The sequence below is a fragment of the Pristis pectinata genome, chromosome 2 (assembly GCF_009764475.1).
Source record: "Pristis pectinata isolate sPriPec2 chromosome 2, sPriPec2.1.pri, whole genome shotgun sequence".
NCBI classification, from domain to species: Eukaryota; Metazoa; Chordata; class Chondrichthyes; order Rhinopristiformes; family Pristidae; genus Pristis; species Pristis pectinata.
In genome coordinates this window covers 33381675-33402469 of record NC_067406.1, presented here as the reverse complement: position 1 = coordinate 33402469, position 20795 = coordinate 33381675, and the positions used below count along the sequence as shown (strand labels likewise).

Here is a 20795-nt window from a genome sequence, read left to right as displayed (position 1 = left end):
CTCTGGCTTCTCCCCCTAAGCCAATGTTGAATCCAGTTGGCTACTTCATTCCTGAATGCCAAGCGACTTAATCTTCTGGACCAACCTCACAAGCGGGACTTTGTCAAAGGCCTTGCTAAAATCCATGTAGATAACATCCACTGCCTTTCCCTCATTGACCTTCTTGGTAACCTCCTCAAAGAACTCTATAAGATTGGTTAGACATGACTTACCACGCACAAAGCCATGTTGACTATCCATAATCAGGCCCTGTCTATCCAAATACTTATATATCCTGTCCCTTAGAATATCTTCCAATAATTTATCCATGACTGACGTCAGGCTCACCAGTTTATAATTTCCTGGCTTATTCTTAGAGCCTTTCTTGAACAATGGAACAACCGTAGCTGTCCTCCAATCCTCTGGCACCTCACCCGTGGCTAAGGATGTTTTAAATATCCCTGCCAGGGCCCCTGCAATTTCTGCACTAGCCTCCCACAAGGTCCAAGTGGACACCTTGTCAGGCCCTGGGGATTTATCCATTTTAATTTGCCTCAAGACAGCCAACACCACGTCCTCCGTAATCCGTGACCTCACTACTCATTTGCCTCAGTTCTATTGTCTCTGTATCTGTCTCCAGAGCAAATACAGATGCAAAAAATTCATTCAAGATCTTCTCCCATTTCTCTCGGCTTCATGCATAGTTGGCCATGCTGATCATCAAGAAGACTAATTTTGTCCCTTATGCTCTTAATATAGCTATAGAAACCCTTGGGATTCTCTTTCACCCTGTCTGCCAGAGCAACCTCATGTCTTTTTGCCCTCCTGATTTCTCTCTGAAGTGTTCTCTTGCATATCTTACACTCCTCAAGCATGTCATTTGATCCTAACTGCCTGTACTTTAAATGCGCCACCTTTTTCTTTATCAGAGCTTCAATATCCCTTGATAACCAAGGTACCCTAAACCTGCTAACCTTGCCTTTTATTCTAACAGGAACAGCTAATCACCCAGAATATCTATATAAAATTATGATGCAATTAATTAAATTGTGACTAACATAAGTAAGTATTAATGTAAAATTAAATTTCATTTATTGGTTTATGACACTATTTAAAATCATATCTTGTGGTCATTCTCATCACAGGGACGTACAGCGTGGAAACAGGCCCTTCGGCCCAACTTGTCCATGCCGAGCAAAGTGCCTACCTGAGTTAGTCCCATTTGTCTACGTTTTGCCTTTCCTGTCCATAAACCTGTCCAAATGTCTTTTAAACATTGTAATAGTACCTGCCTTTACCACTTCCTTATAGCAGCTCATTCTAAATACCCACCACCCTCTGTGTGGGAAAACTTGCCCCTCAGGTCCCCTTTAAATCTTTTCCCTCTCACCTTAAACCTATGCCCTCTAGTTTTAGACTCCCCTACCCTGGGGAAAAAGACTGACTATCCTCCTTATCCACGTCCCTCGTGATTTTATAAACCTCTGTAAAGTCATGGTTCAGCCTCCGTTTCAGGGAAAACAGCCCTAGTCTGTCCAGTGTCTTTATAACTCAAGCCCTCCAGTCCCGGCAGCATCCTTGTGAATCTTTTCTGCATCCTCTCTAGCTTAATCATGTTGTTCCTGTACCACAGCGACCAAAACTGCACACAAAACACAGTGCAGTCTCTCCACCATCTTGTACATCTGTAACACGTTGTACTCAGTGTCCCGATATATGAAGGAAAGTCTGCCATATGCCTTCTTCCCCACCTTGTGTAACTGTGTTGCCACTTTCAGGGAACTATGTATTTGTGCCCCTAGGTGTCTCTGTTCTACAACCCTCCCTGGGTCCTGTCATTCGCTATGTATGCGCCGGTTTAACTTCCCAAAGTGTGTCACTTTGCACTTTTCAGCTATTACTAGTTAACTTGAGTGCAACTGAAAATAATTGCAAACTTCTCTGGGGTAGCTGTAGTGCAAAGGTGGAGATAGATAGAGAGAGAACATAAACCAGAAAGAGAAATAAAACCATGAAGCAAAGATAATTTTGAGGAAGAAATAGTAAGCCTGTTGGTAAGGGAATGACATTGATTCCAAGGTGAAAGACTCTAAAAATTCAGTTAAAAGCTTTTAAAAAAATTCAACTACACTGAATGAAACAGACTTTTTTAATTACCGTTTATCTGAAATATTCACTCTGTTTCACTCCCCATCTGAAAACTTCCAAGAATTTCCTTGCATGAAGTGAAAAAATTATTTTATAATAGTGTGAGAAATCTGATTTGTCATCTGCATGCATTGAAATTTGAGGATGAATTTGTCCATGGGTTCATAGGGAAATTCTGTCTGTGTCCTCTCAACTAAATTCCAGGTTGCAGTTTTGTACCACTTTCAAAAATTTATCTAAATTGATCAAATGACATTAATATTTTTCAAAGAAATCTTGATCCTGAGAACATCAATAAATCCTAAATCAGTAAGTATAGCAAATGTATTACAGACCTAATGCTTGGGACCTTGGTCCCAGACTGGCAGATTTTCTGGACTATTGCATATTATTCCAATTAATACTTAAAACTGCTATTAATTCACTTTTTTTTGTATATTACACAGTAGTTTAAGGAATCTTCCACTGAACCAGGTAAATTCAAAGGGAATACAGGAAATGAGGCTCTAATAAGTTTTAAATTGAGCATGGGAAACAGAAATAATTAAGTTTCAAGTGAGCACAGCTGATAGAACCTGGTGGGCATGAAGAGATCGTGGGAACCAGAGCCTTGGTGAGTTTAAAGGGAGCGAGGAAACTGGAGCCCAAGAGCATTTAAAGGGAGTGCAGGAATTGGCACCTAGTGAGCCAGATACTGATCCATCACAGTTCAGAACAATTAGAAAGTGGATTGTTGAAGTTTTGGATTTTAAAAAAATCTATTCTTCTAAATTCCTTATTTTCTGTGGGAGCTGATAGCATAAATTCTGAAGCAACACAGCTACTATTGTTCTTTTCATGAATTTTCCCTTGCTAAAATGTGCATGGGTATTTGGTTTCTCACAGCAGATAACCTCATGATCTGGCAACTGACCTTGGGTCATATTGAACTGATTTTACTCTCAAATGATCCTGTGTAACTTATGCTTGATTGCATACTTAATTTGGATGACTGGTTTTCATAGAGCTGTAGATTCGTACAGCACAGAAATGGGCTCTTCTGCCCACAACGTTCCTGGTGGACTTTTTGCTCTTCTACACTAATCCCATGTGCCTGCATTAGGACCATATCCTTCTGTACCTTGCCTACTTAAGTGTCTGTCTAAATGCCTCTTAAACATAATAATTGTAATTCTTGGTTTTGAATCTATCAAGGTATATCGAACACATTTGGATTATTAGTTTGCAGCTGTAGTAAATGAAATGTGAAGTCAACCATAACCTAACTTGTAGTCTTGTGTCAACACACAAATTATACTACTCTTTCTGTCAATGTGAAGCTGATGTACCTTCAATATAATTGACTTTACTTCACAGTATTCTGGCCTATTCAGGCATGGAGAGCTGATGCAGATGAGTTCAGCAATTTTTTTTTAAGTTGGCCCTTGTTAAAAATCCATTGTAGTTTCATAGTGAAAAATAACTCCTAAAGAAATATAGTTGTATCATAGAATTGACATCTGGAGTCAAAGAGGGTTGTTGTGAAATCGGGTAGAATCAGTTTCCTGAAATTCTGCAGGTTCTAAATATGAACTGCCCACAAGCAGTCCAGTTGACACTTGTCAAAGTCAAGTTTATCATCATATGCACAAATACATGTATGCACAGGTACAATGAGAAACTTACTTGCAGCAGCATCACAGGTACATAGCATCATATAAGCAGCATTCAGAAGAAAAACATTAATTAAGTATAAATCATGCACTAATTTTACAAGAAAAAACACAATTAGAACAAAAAAAACCCAAGTCAATTTTAGTGCAAAGTGGTCAGGGAGATCCTGAGTAGAAGGCTTAAGATCACAGAGAGGGAGTAGCAGACAAGGGATATTTTGCAGTGACTTGGCCACGAGATCTTATTGATTAATTCGTGGGATATGAGCATCGCTGGCAAGGCCAGTATTTGTTGTCCTTCTGGTTGGATTCTCCTGTTCTAAGTAGTTTTTTAATATGTATAGTGTTTAATACATCTCAAGTGGCTGTACAAGGAATGGCCACTTCTTAGCTTATTGGTTCATCCATCAGGTGAATGCATGTTTTCTTATTGGTTGGTTTTACCACAGGTATCTAATAGGTTTTCTGATTGGACTATTGTTAGCTAAGGAGTACCTCTTATCTCAGGTATAAAAGGTGTTTTTTGTTAATCACTCTCTTGCTTATCCTGCTCTCTTGCCTTCATCTCTCTCTTACTCTCTTCCCCCCCGCTCCCCCCCCCCCCCCAGGCCCTAGCTCATCTTTAGTTCCTTTGTCTCAGCTCATCTCCTAGTAGTAAAGCTAGTGCCATGTGCTCTTTGACTGTTTCTTTGTTTTAAACTTTTCCAATAAACCTTTGTGAAGCACCAAGTTGTTTCCGTCTCACTCTTGGACTCCTGAAAGAACCTGTGGATTCGAAAATAACCGGATCCGACTTTCCCTAATTGGTCCTGAACTGTGAGAATTCGCAGACTATCCTGGGGAGCATTTAAGAGTTTCCCACATTGCTTTGGGTCTGGAGTCGCACATAGGTCAGACCAGGTTGGGATGTAGATTTTATTCCCTGATACACAGGTAGCGTTAGAAATAGGCTGTGTCTATGGCAGCCAATATTTTTTTCATTATTGAGGGTACAGACTGTAGCCAATTAAATGCAACAGATGACAAACCACACCAGAGAATGCCTTTGCCTATTAACTATATTAATCACGATTAGTTCAAACAACTTAAAGATTCACTACATAGTTTCAAACAAAACTCATGAACTCATCAATTACTTAACTCTTTCAGTTAGTTTCATAACTTCAAAACTCATTAATTTGGCTCAGATATTACCCACGCTAAATGAAACTGGCCATGGTTCGATATGTTAAGCTCTTCTCCCAGTCAGAGACCTGAGGTCTTCTGCAATCATTGGTCTCTGGAGTTATTGCTGCCAATCATTTTATATATTTCTTTGTAAACTTTCCAGACGTCACTTTGATTTTACAGCCAATTATATGACTACATATCGACCCCTTTTCCACATATGTACTTGTTTCTTTGATTCTTTCAAATTCCTGCTGGGTTCCATAATCACCTTAGCCACATGGTCTGCAATTATCAGAGTTTAGACTTGTATTGTTTAGTAGACTACACAGTATCTCAAAATTGTCTGTGTTCCTTGGTGTCGGGGATAGAGTGTGAGAGTGGGAGGTAATGTTCACTGTGCGGTAAGGTCGTCTCAGCTGGAAAATTACTGCAGTTACATTTCCACACCTACACTAACCAGGTGTCCAAATGTCAACGTGTCCCCACTTCACATAATCTCTTCAATTTTATGCTGACAAAGTCTCTTGTTGTTTCCAATTCTTCTACTTAACTTTCTTCTCTCCTTGACTGCCTACAGTTCCCCTCTTAATCCATGATCAGCATCATGAATGGATCACACAAGAGGAGTGAATCTAAACACAAGCAATGCATAATTGGAGCTGTGACACCACCAAAAGATTCAGTGAAAAGATTTAGTAACAGATTCATTAAGCAACATAAGGGCTACATATAACTTGCATACCATTTCATTGTTAAAAAGAGGAATAAAATTATATTAATTGTAATTAACTAAATGTGTAACTGCAATACTATGAATCATGATATGTGAAATAAGATGTATCCATGGATATATTCTCATTCTATAAATCATAAAAAGAATCAAACTTTGTTCAGTCCTTTATAAATTCTCAGGCAGCTACTTCAACATTCTAGACCCAGAGATTCTATGAAGTTTGTTTCTGGGTAAAATGGTTTATTATTGTCACCTATACTGAAGTACAGTGAAAAACTTTGTTTTGCATGCCATCCATACAGGTCATTACAACAGTGCATGAGGTAGTACAGAGAAAGCAATAACAGAATGCAGAATAAAGTGTAACAGCTACAGAGAAAGTGCAGTGCAGGCAGACAAGAAGGTCCAAGGCCATGACAGTCGATCGTGAGGTCAAGAGTCCATCTTATCGTACTAGGGTGCCGTTCAATGGTCTTACAACAGTGGGATAAAAGCTGTCCTTGAGCGTGATAGTATGTGCTTTCAGGCTTTTGTATCTTCTGCCCAATGCGAGGGAGGAGAGGAGAGAATGTCCCGGGTGAGTCGGGCCTTTGATTATGCTGGCTGCTTTACCGAGGCAGTGAGAAGTATAGACAAGAGTCCATGGAGGGGAGGCTGGTTTCTGCAGTGTGCTGAGCTGTGTCCATAACTCCCTGCAATTTTTTTGCGGTTCCAGGCAGAGCAGTTACTATACCAAGCCATGATACATCCAGATAGGATGCTTTCTATGGTGCATCTATAAAAATTGGTGAGGGTCAAAGGGGAGTATTAATGAGCAATTGCTTCAGCGTTTGGTTGATAGTGTGTCTATGTTCTCCTAAAACATCTATAATAATGTCAGTATTATTAGTAGTATTATTTTAAGTAATGCAACCAGTGGTGCTGCATTGATATGGTTTTGACAATAACCACCTAACCCCAAAAATGAGCCAATGGATGAAACATCAGTAGGAAGGGGTAATTTAACAACAATGTCCCTATGTTTCTGTTCAATCTCGTGCTTCCCTTTCATGACAGTAATCCCCAAGTATGAAACTTGTTTCATAATTTGAAACCACAGGTTTCATAATTTGAACCTTTTTGGGGTTAATTAATAATTCTAAGGAATGCAATAACTGAAACAACTCGCTGAGCAAGATCAAATGTTCCTCTTCGCTATCGATCTGTAGTAGTATGTTATCTACATACTGAATCAGGCACTTAGGATGAGATAGAGATTGCAGTCTCTGAGCTAAATGTTGATGAAAAATAGAGGAAGAATTGTGAAAATCCTGTGGGAAACAAGTCCAGGTATATTGCTGACCCTGGAATGCAAAAGCAAATTTATACTGACACTGCCGACTAAGAGGTATAGACAAAAATTGCTAATATCCAGAACAGTAAAGTAGCTAGCCTGAGGATTTTGTTCAGTCGTAGTTGCAGGGCTTGTGGCAACAGTGGGAGCTACTAATGGAGTGGCTTTACTAAATTGGCGATAATCAATGGTTAAGCACCAGGATCCATCTGGTTTACAGAGAGGCCAGATGGGTGAGTTATTAGTTAATGCAGCAGGGCGAAGAACTCCCTGTTGTTATAATCTGTGGATTACTTTTGCAACCTTTGGTTCTGCTTCTTTCAGAAAGCTGTATATTTCTGACACCTGGGGTCAGGTCCTACAACATTCACCTGTCCTACAACATGCACCTGTCCTTGCATCTTTCCACAATCATGCTTATGCATCACAAAAACATGGTAAAACTTCTGCAATAGTTCACAATGGGGAGTAAGCAAATCAAACCAAACCTTACCTGTGGTACAGATGCAATCCTGATGAGAACCAGTCAATATCACATGAGTCTCAGTTTGATAGTATTTCATTTGCCATATACGGTGATTCACAGCATCACACCAAAGGGAAGACTTCTGCATAAAATCAAAACTGAAAATATGCTCTGCTTCAGAGTACAGATCCACTAAAATAATAGCATGATAACAGTTTAAAGAACCTAACATGAAGGGAAGGGGAACACTAATATCCCCTTTGGTGTCTGTCCAATGAATCCACGAAGGATAACTGTACCCTCAGTTTTCCAGTTGCCAAGTGACAATTTGGATGTGTTGAGAGTAGCACGGGAGTCTCCTTTGTCCGAAAGGAATTCTGCAAGGTGGCCTCCTATCACACCTTCCACTAGAGGTTTCCCAACACTGACGTTACATATCCATTACATAGCCGAAGCCGGACACCATCATGTAGACGAGGAGTCCCTCATGCCACATTCATAAGATTCCTCACTCATAGGAGCCACCTGGTCTGTCCCTAGCCATTGCAGGCCTTCCAAGAGGGAATTTCTTCTCAGATCACCTCCCCTTTGGCATACGTTTGGGGCTTGACAGTCCTTGGCATAATGACCTTCATTACCACAGTTAAAGCACTGAATCTGAGTACCTTATTGGGGAATATGCCCCCTACATCTACCATTTCCTTGATAAGGTGAGGGTATACTCCTGTATTGTGCTGTTCTCCTTCCACAACCTCTCCATTGCCTCCTACACCTTCATTCCTCCAAATGATACAGTGTATATTTTCTCATAGGGGAAACATTCTAGATCGTCCTGAAGTCCTTCCCGATTTAAAATCTGTTTCCTGCATTTCTTTCTCCCACGCTTGGAACATTTCCATGTCTGTTCAATTAGTGAAGGCCAATCCACATCTACACCATTCTCACTGTCTCCTGCCTTAGTTGTATAAGCACACATAAATTCCCTCTCACTGCTGAGCTACTATTTCAGCATTTCAATTTCCCAATGACATTTAGAACGATCAGCTCCTTTCTCCCGATTAGCCTGATGTAGACGGTACTGCTGCTCGTAAATCATTACAATTCCCTTCTATTTTTTGGTTTTCCTCTTTTTGTGTTTTCTCTGACAGTTGTTTTCCTTTTTTCTCTCTGCTTGAGTCTCAAACTGACTCAGATGTAACATATTCATTTCTCCTTTCGGGTCAAGGCCCTTCATCAGGACTGGAAAGGAAGAGGGCAGAAGCCAGAATAAGAAGGTTGGGGTGATTGGGGGGGAGAGGAGCACAGGCTGGCAGGTGATAGGTGAGTCCAGGTGAGAGGGGGAAGGTAGGTAGGTGGGTGGGGGAGGGGGAGTGATGCAAGAAGCTGAGAGGTGATAGGTAGAAGAGGCAGAGGACTGAAGAGCCATGGGGGTGGGGGAGGGGAAAGAGAAGGGGTGAGTGGGCCACAGGAATGAGTGAAGATGGGGGTGGGGGTGGGGGGAAGGGGAGGGGTTACTGGAAGTTAGAGAAATTGATGTTGAGGCCGTCAGGTTGGAGACTACCAAGGCGGAACATGAGATGTTCTTCCTCCAACCTGCATCTGGCCTCAACGTGGCAGTAGAGGAGGCCGTGGATAGACATGTCAGTATGGGAGTGGGATGTGGAATTGAAGTGGCTGGCCACTGAGAGATCCCCACCTCCTTCCCCCCTTTTTTCCATGGTCTACTGCCTTCTCCTACCAGATTCCTCCTCCTCCAGCCCTTTGTCTCTTCTATCTATCTTCTCTCAGCTTCTTATATCACTCCATTTCATCCCCCCTCGCCTGGACTCATCTATCACCTGCCAGCCTGTGCTCCTCCCCCTCCCCCTCCCCCGACCTTCTTATTCTGGCTTCTGCCTTCTTCCTTCCCAGTCCTGATGAAGGGTCTCGACCCAAAACATCAACAGTTTATTTCCCTCCATAGATGCTGCCTGACGTGCTAAGTTCCTCCAGCATTTTGTGTGTGCTGCTCCAGATTCCAGCATCTGCAGAATCTCGTGTCTTCATTTCTCCTTTATTTTTCTCCTGTTCCTGCCAGGATTTATACTTTGAATTCTCATCCTGACTTTTCTCTAATTGTTGCTTTAGTTTATTATTTTCTTCCTCTTTATCTTCTGATTCTGGTAATGCACGTGCAACTGCAATTGATTTACTTAATTATTTGGCTCTTTTGCCCTCATTGGCTTGAGCCTGTTCCCAGAGCACACTCCCTGGGGATCCTGTCCTGGACGGGTCTTCCTTAGCTGAAATTTCTACCCATTTGGGCCATTTTTATTTAAATAGTCTCTCAAAACTCTGCACCATAATCCTTTGGCCTCCATCATTGTCTGATGTTTGTGGCCGTAATGTGACCACTGGGCAGGTAGCTGTTGCTAATCCAACCTTTAGTACAAATTTAAATAAATTAGATGGGCTGTTCAACTCGGGCTGAATTAAAATCACCTCTTGTCAAGCCTACCCAAGGGTACCAAATGCTCCCAATTAAAGGCATCATACAACAAACCACTCCAGATAATGAATATTAACTGTACTTTATTGATTGCAATTAGCTCGAACAACTCAAAGATTCACTGCACAGTTTCAAACAAAACTCATTAACTCATTAGTTACTTCATTCATTTAGTTGGTTTCACATCTTCCAAAACTCATTAATTCTATTCAGATATTACCCGCTTTAGATGAACCTGGCTGGGGTTCAATGTGGCGATTTCTTCTCCCAGTCAGAGACTTGAGGTCTTCTGCAGTCATTGGTCTCTGGAGTTATTGCTGTCGATCATCTCATCTTTTTATATATTTTTATACCACTTTTTTATAGACTCCTTTGTAAACTTTCCAGACATTGTTTTGATTTTACAGCCAATTATATGGCTATAAGTTGTCTGCTTTACCATATATGTTATTTTTTTCACTTCTTTCAAATCCTGCTTGGTCCCATAATCACCTTAGCCGCCTGGTCTGCAATTATCAGAGTGTTGGCCTTGTATAATTTCCCAGGCACTGTCCCTGGTACACAGTATCTCAAAATCATCTGTTTCTTGGTGTCAGGTATTGTGTATGTGTGTTTGGGGGGGAGGCGGGGGTGGTGGTGCAGGGAGGATGTTCACAGTGTGGTAAAGCTGTGTTAGCTGGAAAATTACTGCAATTACGTTCCCATACTGACACTAACCAGGTGTCCAAACATCAATCTTTTGTTGTTTCCAGTTCTTCTTCAATTGTCTACAAGACACTGTTCTGAGAAACAAAAAAATGTGCAATTGAGAAAGAAAAATTGAGTCACTTTTACAGAAGAATGCCCTATACCAGAACTGGCCAGTTCCGGTACAAAGAGAGAAATTAAGTTGTAAATTTCTATATAGAGTCTGAGACGCTACTCTGGGCCTATGTAGAAGATGAGATATTTTTCCTCAAACTTTTGCTAGCTTCATTATAACAGAATATCACAGACGGATAGATAATAGAGTGAATGAGATGGAGAATTAAAATGGGAAGCTTAGGGTTCTCCCTGCAGACTGAACGCAGGTGCTCCATAAAGTAGTCACCTAATCTGTGTTTGGTTTCTCCAATGTAGAGGAGACCGCACTGCACCAAATGCAGTACGCTAGATAGGAAGAAGTGCACCCCTGTTCTGTGTCTGCTTTCAGCTGCTCTAATATTGCTAGAGTCACAATAACCAACTCCACAAAGTCCTTCAAATCCACTGGAATGATAAGGACATCAACATCATTGTCCTCTTCCCTGGCCGAAGTCAACAGCATTGTCCTCTTCCCTGGCCAACATCCCCACCATTGAGGCTCTAGTTATAGTCAGTTAGGGAAGCCACGTTGCTCACATGCCTGACAGCAGACTCCTGAAGCATGAGAAGAGATGGCCAGAACAAAATATTCAAGAATGTACTCAAAGCCTCCTTGAAATCATGCAACATTCCCATAGAATCCTTCTGTGCTTCCATTCAAAGTAGAGAAGGAGCATTGGGGATGGTACCAAAAACCTCAAGATCATGAATAGGGAGCACACAGAGCCTCAGCGTAAATGGCTGAAGGAGAGCACTATCTTGTAAACTACCCAGCTGCCCACTTGCACCCTCAGGCTCTCCTTCATTTCCAACAAAGTCTGCAGTTCCCATGTTGGCCTCATCAGTCACCTCAGAACCCACAAAATCAGTGTGGAAGCAAGTCCTTCTCAATCAGAGATAGAAATGCTGGAAGAACTCAGCCAGTCAAGTAGCATCTGTGGAAAGAGAAAGCATTTAAGATTTCAAGTCAGGGACACTTTGCCAGAACTGGGGAAGAGTGCAGGGATGTCAATTTACAAAACAGCTGGAGGGAGGAGTGAGGTACAGGACAAAAGAATATATGGAGATTGCTAAACACAAATCAGGTGATTAAGGAGCATGAGTACTGAACGTTAGTGAGGCATTTTAAAGAAACTGGGTGAGAAACGGATACAAGCATGACAATGGGAAACAATGAGAGAGCAGTTTACCTAAAGTTGGAAAATTTGGTGTTCATTCCTGAAGTTTGTAATGTGCCTAAATGAAAGATAAGATGTTGTTCTTCTCATTTACAATGGGCCTCAGTATGTCAGTGGAGGAAGCTCCAGACAGACAGGATGGAATGAGAATGGAATTAGAGACGTGCAACAAGAAACTTAGACACAAGAAACTCTGCAGATGCTGGAATCTGGAGCAACATGCAAAAAGTGCTGGAAGAACTCAGCAGGTCAGGCAGCATCCATGGAGGGAAATAAACAGTCGATGTTTCGGGCCGAGACCTTTCATCAGGACTGGAAAGGAAGAGGGCAGAAGCCAGGATAAGGTGATGGGAGGGGGAAGAGCACACGCAGGCAGGTGATGGGTGAGTTCAGGTGATGGGTGAGTCCGGGTGAGAGGGGGAAGATGTAATAAGCTGAGAGGTGATAGGTAGAAGAGGCAAAGGGTTGAAGAAGAAGGAATCCAGTAGGAGAGGGCAGTGGACCATGGAATAAAAGAGGGGAGGGGAGGAAGGAGATAGGCAGGTCCTCAAGGCAGGGGAAGGGAGCCACAGGAATAAGGAAAGACAAAGGAGTGGGGGTGGGGGGGAGAAGAAGAAGAAGGGGTGGGGTTACCGGAAGTTAGAGAAATCGATGTTGAAGCCATCAGGTTGGAGACTCCCAAGGCGGAATATGAGGTGTTGTCGACTGAGCTTGGGTGCCCTGCAAAGCAATCATCCAGTCTACATTTGCTTTCCTTGTAGAAGAAGCCCATGTAGAGGAGCATTCTGGGTTAAACATGAAGAATTTAGCGGGTGGTGATCATGGCGAGAAGCAGACACATTGCTAGGGGACGTGGTGGTAAACTTGTTATGCTTAGAAGAACCCCCTGCTTCCCAATCAACGCTGTATCGACACTTGTGTCATGGATTCATCACTTCTTGCCTACTTTTAGCTGCCTCTTTTCCCAAGGCCTGGGAACACTGGTTAATAATAAACTCTTATCTCGCTATATTTAAATAAACTTCCAATAAGTAGTAACTTCCAATTAATACTGGAAATGAGTAGGTTTGAAGTGAATTGGGTCTTTTCCAATCTAATCTCTGATACTCTAAACCAGCTATTTTGAGGAGTGAATATTCAGCCCACTCCATCTTGAGCCCAGTTCAGATCACTTGCAAATAAATTGTCTTAAGATTAGAACGATCTAGAACTAGGTAAGCTTTACTTGCAGCTTAAATGGTTTCTGCTGATGTTTGTGTCCCTCCTGGCCCTCTTCACTTAACCTTAATAATGTTTTCTTTCTCCCTCGTGTGTTTATCTAACTTCCCTTAATAAAAATAAAAAATAATCCAGATGAGATTCTTTCAGTTTGCAAATGTTAGCATATTTTATATTATTTTAGATTAAAAAGGTCTTACAACTGGATGGTGTGTTAATGCACATTGGTCCTATTCTTAAATATTACAGAAACATTCTTTTATTCAGACAAAATGTCACATGTTTTATGATAAAATAGAGCACTGTGAAACAAATTAAAATATGATGTATCACTATGACTGTTATACAGAAATTGAGTACAAATCTTTATTACACAACATAGGAATTTCCAGAAGTTAGTTATCACATGGATTTGGAGTGATTATAACACATTCATGAATCCCTTCATGAAGATGTCCTTAATAAAACAGCAGCATGAAAATTAAACAGCATTAGCTTGACACTTACTAGTTTTTTTCTCCATAACAAATCATTGTCTCAGGAATTGTATGTTGTGGTTGAATTGCACATTCTTGCTTGTTCGTTTACCTTTCCATTCCATTATAATGTTTGCACTACTATAATATACAGATTACAGAAACAAGATTGGTCACAAGAGGAAAATCTCTGCCCCATCTATTTTTATAGTAGGTCAGGACAGCATGCACTCTGCTTTCCAAAACTGGTGCAATCGATGTTGATCTTAGCAGCAGGGCACTTGCCTTACATAGGCTGACACCATGTTATCTTTTGTGTTTATCTTTTCCAGTTCTCCAACTACTTTCCCAACCTTTTATGTAGATAGCCTTTCAGATTTTCCTTCACAAATATTTTGGGGCTAGTGATCCCAAGAAGTGCTTAGCACATTCATCGTCTTATTTTGGGAAATAGACTTCTTGTACGATAAGATGGATCCTTGACCTCATAATCTACTTCATCATGGCCTTGCACCTTATTGTCTGCCTGCACTGCACTTTCTCTGCAACTGCAATATTATATTCTGCATTGCTTTTCCCTTGTACTACCTCAATGTACTGATGTGATGAAATAATCTGGATGGCATGTGAAATAAAGTTTTTCACTGTACCTCGGTACACATGACAATAACAAACCAATTTACTAATTTCTCCCAAATGTTAATGTTGGATTATTTAGAAATATATCAAGGTGGTTATAATTCCTGATACCATGCTATCTGGAGTTTGCACGTTTTCCCTGTAGGTTACCATATGGGTTACCCTGGGGGCTCTGGTTTCCTCCCATATCCCAAAGATGTCCTGGTTGGTATGTTAATTAGCCACTGTAAATTACTCCTGATGCAGGTGGGTGGCAGGAAAATCTGGCTGGAGTTGAAGGACGTGAAAGAGAATGAGTTAAAGGGAAATAAACAGGGAAATAGAACTGCTCTGAGAGCAGGCGTAGACTCTGACCAAATGGCTCCTCCTATGTCATAAAATATAAATTAGGCACTCGGGATTATTTATTTCCTAATGGGATTTTACAATTTCTCTTCTTCAGATTGTGTGATTAATGTGGTCTTCTTTGTCATTGAAGGTCTTGGCTTGGATTCTGCCAAACTTGCCCCTCAGATGAGTCGATCTGACTGGCCAGAGTTGAAAAGAATCTTTACGGAAGCCTTTGCTGCAAGAAGTCAAGAGCAGTGGTCCAAGATCTTTGATGGGACTGATGCCTGTGTGACTCCTGTTTTGTCTTTTGAAGAAGCTCTCAGTCATCCACATAACCAAGAAAGAGGATCTTTTATCACAGATGAGAAAGGGCATGTCAGCCCCAGGCCAGCTCCTGTCCTATCCCGGACCCCAGCCACTGTCAGTCTGGAAAGAAATCCAGAGGTGGGAGAACACACAGAACTTGTGTTAACTGAATATGGTTTTACCAAAGAACAGATAAATATGCTGCTGTCTGCTGGGATTATTGAATGTAGAAGATCAAAATCTAATTTGTAATGAATTTATATGTGTTATTTCATTATATTATGACAATAAAATTTTGGACCTTGGTACAATGAAAGAATTTAGCATTTTAACTATTCTTATGACCAAGTTAACACTGCTGAACCAAATGTTAACTAATGTAAATATGTACACAAATTAATCCTATAACATGCTTTCAAAAATCCAACCCTGGAAAGATGGTTTCATATTAATTTTCCATGAACAAATTGGCAGGTTTTCATTATTAAACACAAAGCACTTTGCAGTGTTATATACCAACTGAACTTTCAATATTTAAAGGCAGGAAACGTGCATTACAAGTAACTCCAGCTGCTATGTTTGCAATTAGGAAACCAAGGAACTGTCAGGGGCCACCACTACTGGCTTAGCTGCACTCATGGAGAATCAAGCTAGCTCTGCTCATTAGGCTGCGACCAATATAGTATGGTTGTAAAATGTTTTGAACTGAAAGTAGACTCAGCTATTGCCAACTTACCTCACAATCACTGGTGCTCCTCCTTGCCAGCCAATGCTCCTTTCAGACATGGTCAACCCAGAAATAAGCTTCAAGGCACAGTACTGAATTTCTTTATTTCAGTTGCAGGGATTGATAACTGTGCACCTTGACCCAGTACCTCAATTTTTACACTGATAATTGCAGAAAACATATTAATGTTGCAAAATCCCCCAAAAAATGTACTAATTTAGCTGTGGCAACATTTCATATTAGACATGAATTACTTCAGTAACTACTTGCTGAAATCAAACTTTGCCTTGGTGAGCAAAGTCTGATAAAAATCCTTGTCTCATCTATAGAAACATTTAAGCTATTTCTTCAGATAGCTTTTTTATTAACATCATACTTAATGGCATTTTCTACACTGCAAGATTCTGTATGTCCCATTGGATCTGTGTTTGTAAAATGACTCCCACTTCCCTATTGATTTTGGAGATTTCATTTAAGTTAGTTTTTAGCCATATGGACATTGTTGATAAAGCTACCATCTTTCACCTAAGCTGGATAAAAGTAAAAATCTTCAGCAATATGATACCATAAAGGTTCATGAATTAGTTATGAGTGAGTAAACAGGGCAAAGAAAGGATGGAAAATGAAGAGCAGTAATTTAGAAGCACAGAGAGCTGAGTTACAACATGAATACAGTAAATTACAGGAGGAGGCGGATAGTGAATGGGCAGAAAATAACCAGTTGTTTCAGCAGTGCAGTGATTTAAAGGCACCCTTCTAAGTGCTGTGAGAGCTGCAAAAGGAAGTTGAGGCATGTGCTGAGCATTCAATATGTGAAGAAGAGATTGAACAGCTACAACATAAGTTACAGATATGAAGAGGTGTGATCCATGCTGTGACAGGAGCTACAGAGATAGACAAATGGTGGAAAAACCTGGAATCAAGAACTGTGGAAGGTGACAGAGAAAAATGGTGGTGTAGAGCAAGAAGTAATGTGACTGATAAGGGACACGAAAACAATACCAGCAGATGGTGGAGCACCAATAGTGGCAATTTATGATGAAATGTACCCACCTTCATATCTGTAGGAAGACACATAGAGTCTGAGGGCCCTTAAGGAGGGAGGAGATGTGAAAGATCACCTTTTGCACTTAGAAACAATAACTTTGATGCAGGGTTTCGATGAGGGTGAGAAAAAAAAATCTGCTGTTAAGATTGGATTGGCAGCTCTGGCTGGTTTACTCCAACGCACCAAGGGTAGCCAGCCTATGGTAATTTGGGATGACACAAAATGACATGTAGTTATGAGACAAGTTATCTTTTTAAGATAATAGCACAAATTATTCAGCAGAAGGAGAAGCACCCAGAAGTGTTTGTTAACAGATTATGGTCCATTTATAACAGAATACAATGATGGGTAGATTGGAATCAATTAGCAGGAGACAATCACCACCACTATTGGTTGAACAGAACCTTTTATTAAAACATCTATGGCAGGATTTCAATCCTCTTAATCTGAGCACCGTTGATGTAGACAGGAGCATGTGCACTGCTCCCCTTCCTGAAGTCAATGACCAGCTCTTTAGTTTTGCTGACATTGAGGGAAAGGTTGTTGTCATGGCACCATGTCACTAAGCTCTCTATCTCCTTCCTGTACTCCAACTTATCATTATTTGTGATTCAGCCCATTACGGTGATATCACCTGCAAACTTGCAGATGGAGTTAGAGCAGAATCTGGCCACACAGTCATGAGTGCATAGGGGGCTGAGGATGCAGCCTTGTGGGGCACCATTGTTGAGGATAATCACAGTGGAGGTGTTGCTGGTACCCTTACTGTTGGTCAGGAAGTCAAGGATCCAGTTGCAAAGGAAGGTGTTGAGTCCCCAGTCTAGAAGTTTGGAGATGAGTTTGCTTGGAATTATAGTATTGAAGGCGGAGCTGTAGTCAACAAACACAGCTTGTCTATAGTAGGTGTCTTTTGTGTCCAGATGCTCCAGAGATGAGTGAAGGCCCAAGGAGATGGCATCCACTGTGGACCTGTTTCAGCGGGAGGCAAATTGCAGTGGGTTGAGGTTGTCTGGGACACCGGAGTTAATGCGTGCCATGACCAGCCTCTCGATGCACTTCATGATGGTGGATGTCAGAGCCACTGATCAGTAGTCATTAAGGCACATTACCTTATTTTTCTTAGGTACCAGGATGATAGTGGTCTTCTTAAAGCAGGTGGAAACCTCAGATTGAAGCAGGAACAGGTTAAGAATGTCTGCAAATACCCCCGCCAGCTGATCTGTGCAGGATCTAAGGACATGGCCAGGGATACCTTCCGGGTCAGATGCCTTCTGTGGGTTCATCTCCAGAAGACTGATCTGACGTCTGCAACAGTGACTGTGGGTTCAGGTGCATTGGAAGCTGTCGGGGTGGGTGGTGACACACCAATACTCTTCTCTTCAAAACGTGCATAGAATGCATTAAGCTCCTCTGGAAGGGATTCACTGTTGCTGGCTATGATGAAGGCGGCCTCAGGGTATTCTGTTTCAAGGCTGTTTATCATGGAGTATAGTTCATTGAGTGCAGGCTTTACATCTGCCTTCGGTGGGATGTAGACTGCCATCAGGATAGTTGAACTGAACTCCCATGGCAGTGAGGAGGTGTACGATTAATAAACTATAACTGTATTCATATCTTAAGACGGATGAGAATTATGGCTGCTCGAAATACTGATTTAAAAAGTGTCCTTCGGGCCAGAACAGCCATACCACTGCTTTCCTGGGCTGGGTGCTGTGTGGTAATTGCTGTGTCTGGAACTTAATTGGATTGCCATTATGTTTGACTATGGAGATGATGGTCAATGTTAATGGGAAATGGGAAGGCTGTCTCAAACAATGAAGGTGATACCTGCCTTGTCTCACCCGATTGCAAAATGATTAGCTGAACCTGGGGTGTGAGGCTGCTCTTTGTCTATCTGCAGTAGCCCTTTGTCCGTTTCCTGCTCAACCAAGAACTCTGGTCCCTGACTCATTAAAGTGTGCATGACAATGTTTGTATCAGTTACTGTCTGCCCCCTCTGTACCTTAGAGAATCCCGCCGCAGACTCTGCCTGAGAGTAAGGAGGTTTCTCCCTAGCGATATATTGCTAAATAAATGCATTTGAATTAACCTGTGGCACTGTGTGATTTACAGCAGACGGAAGTGGGACTTCAAAATCAGGTTAACAGCAGGCAGTAGGGACAACACTTTGTTAGATATTCCAAGACAGGTGAACAGGAACTTGCCAGGACCATTATGTCCAAGCACCACCAGGTGTTGATTAGGAAGCAGACACCTCCACCTCTTGCTTTGCCCGAGGGCACTGTACAGCCCATCTGGTGAATTGAAAAGCCCTCAGGTTGTATGGCATAGTCAGGTGAAGCAGGTGTATGCCACGTTTCAGTGAGACGGAGCACACATAAGTCCCTAAGTTCCCTTTGATAGGTCAGTGTCACTTTTAGGCAGCCCAGAATGATTTGTTAATGGTGCATGGTAATTGGTTGATAAATAGTTGATAAAACCCACCACAATTTAGAAAGATTAGAAGGGGGATATGTATTTGAATGCATTAGTGGCAAACATTTAATACAATTGACTGATTATGAAATTTCACTTGATGTGACCTTATATAAAGAAAGGTATATCAGAATCAGGTTTATTATCACTGACATATTGTCATGAAATTTGTTGTTTTGAGGCAGCAGTACAGTGTAAGACATAAAAATTACTATAAGTTACCCATAAATAAATAAATGGATAAATAGTGCGAATAACAGATAACAAGGTAGTGTTCATGGACCATTTAGAAATCTGATGGCAGAGGGGAAGAAGTTGTTCCTAAAATGTTGAGTGTTGGTCTTCAGACTCCTGCACCTCCTCCCTGATGGTAGTAATGAGAAGAGGGCTTGTCCCAGATGGTGAGGGTCCTCAATGATGGATGCCGCTTTCTTGAGGCACCACCTGTTGAAGATGTCCTCGATGGTGGGGAGAGTTGTGCCTGTGATGGAGCTGGCTGAGTCTACAACCCTCTGCAGCCTCTTTCAATCCTGCACATTGGAGCCTCCATACCAGGCAGTGATGCAACCAGTCAGAATGCTCTCCACTATACATCTGTGGAAATTTGCAAGAGTCTTCAGTAACATACCAAATCTCCTCAAAGTCGTAATGAAGTAGAGACACTGGCGTGCCGCCTTCATGGTTGCATCAATGTGTTGGGCCCAGGATAGATCCTCTAAGAGGTTAACAGTCAGGAACTTGAATCTGCTCACCCTTCCCCTCAATGACACACCCCTCAATGAGGACTGGTGTGTGTTCTCCCGACTTCCCCTTCCTGAAGTCCATAATCAATTCTTTGGTCTTGCTGACATTGAGTGCGAGGTTGTTATTGAGAAACCACTCAACCAGCCGACCTATCTTTCTCCTGTAAGTCTCCTCATCGCCATTTGAGATTCTGCCAACAACAGCAGTGTCATCGACGAATTTATAAATGGCATTTGAGCTGTGCCTAGCTACACAGTCATGAGTGTAGAGAGAGTAGAGCAGTGGGCTAAGCACGCATTCTTGAGCTGTAATTAGGTTAACTAGGTGCAGATTGGTAATAACATCTCCTCTCACTAGCCTAATTACAGCTCACCTAGTTTGCTGCACATGTTATGATCCTCCTGATGATATAATACCAAAGATAGTATTGAGTTTTCTCCTGACCATGTGAACTCTCCATGGATATCTCATGTTTAGAGTGGAAAATATTAAACATGAATTAAAACATCCTTGTGTAGTCTATAATGTCTGCAGCTCAAATGTAAGATAAGATCTTTATTAGTCACATGTACATTGAAACACACAGTGAAATGCATCTTTGCGTCAAGTGTTCTGGGGGCAGCCCGCAAATGTCACCACACTTCCTGCGCCAACAATAGCATGCCCGCAACTCCTAACCCGTACGTCTTTGGAATGCAGGAGGAAACCAGAGCACCCAGAGGAAACCCACACAGACACGGGGAGAACGTACAAACTCCTTACAGACAGTGGCCGGAATTGAACCCGGGTCACTAGCGCTGTAATAGCGTTACGCTAACTGCTACACTACCATGCCGTACTGC

The 20795-nt window shown here is 41.7% G+C and overlaps 1 protein-coding gene across 5 annotated transcripts in view; it reads left to right on the top strand.

Annotated features, from left to right (window-relative positions):
• amacr (alpha-methylacyl-CoA racemase) overlaps positions 1 to 15259 on the top strand; it is a 47497-nt gene extending 32238 nt beyond the window's left edge. For all 5 annotated transcript variants that reach the window (XM_052043934.1, XM_052043943.1, XM_052043959.1 and 2 more), the window contains one exon: positions 14802 to 15259. In XM_052043934.1, coding sequence (XP_051899894.1) covers positions 14802 to 15211 — 410 coding nt within the window. In that variant the 3' untranslated portion in view covers positions 15212 to 15259. The remainder of the gene's footprint in view (positions 1 to 14801) is intronic.
• The last annotated feature ends 5536 nt before the right edge of the window (positions 15260 to 20795 follow it).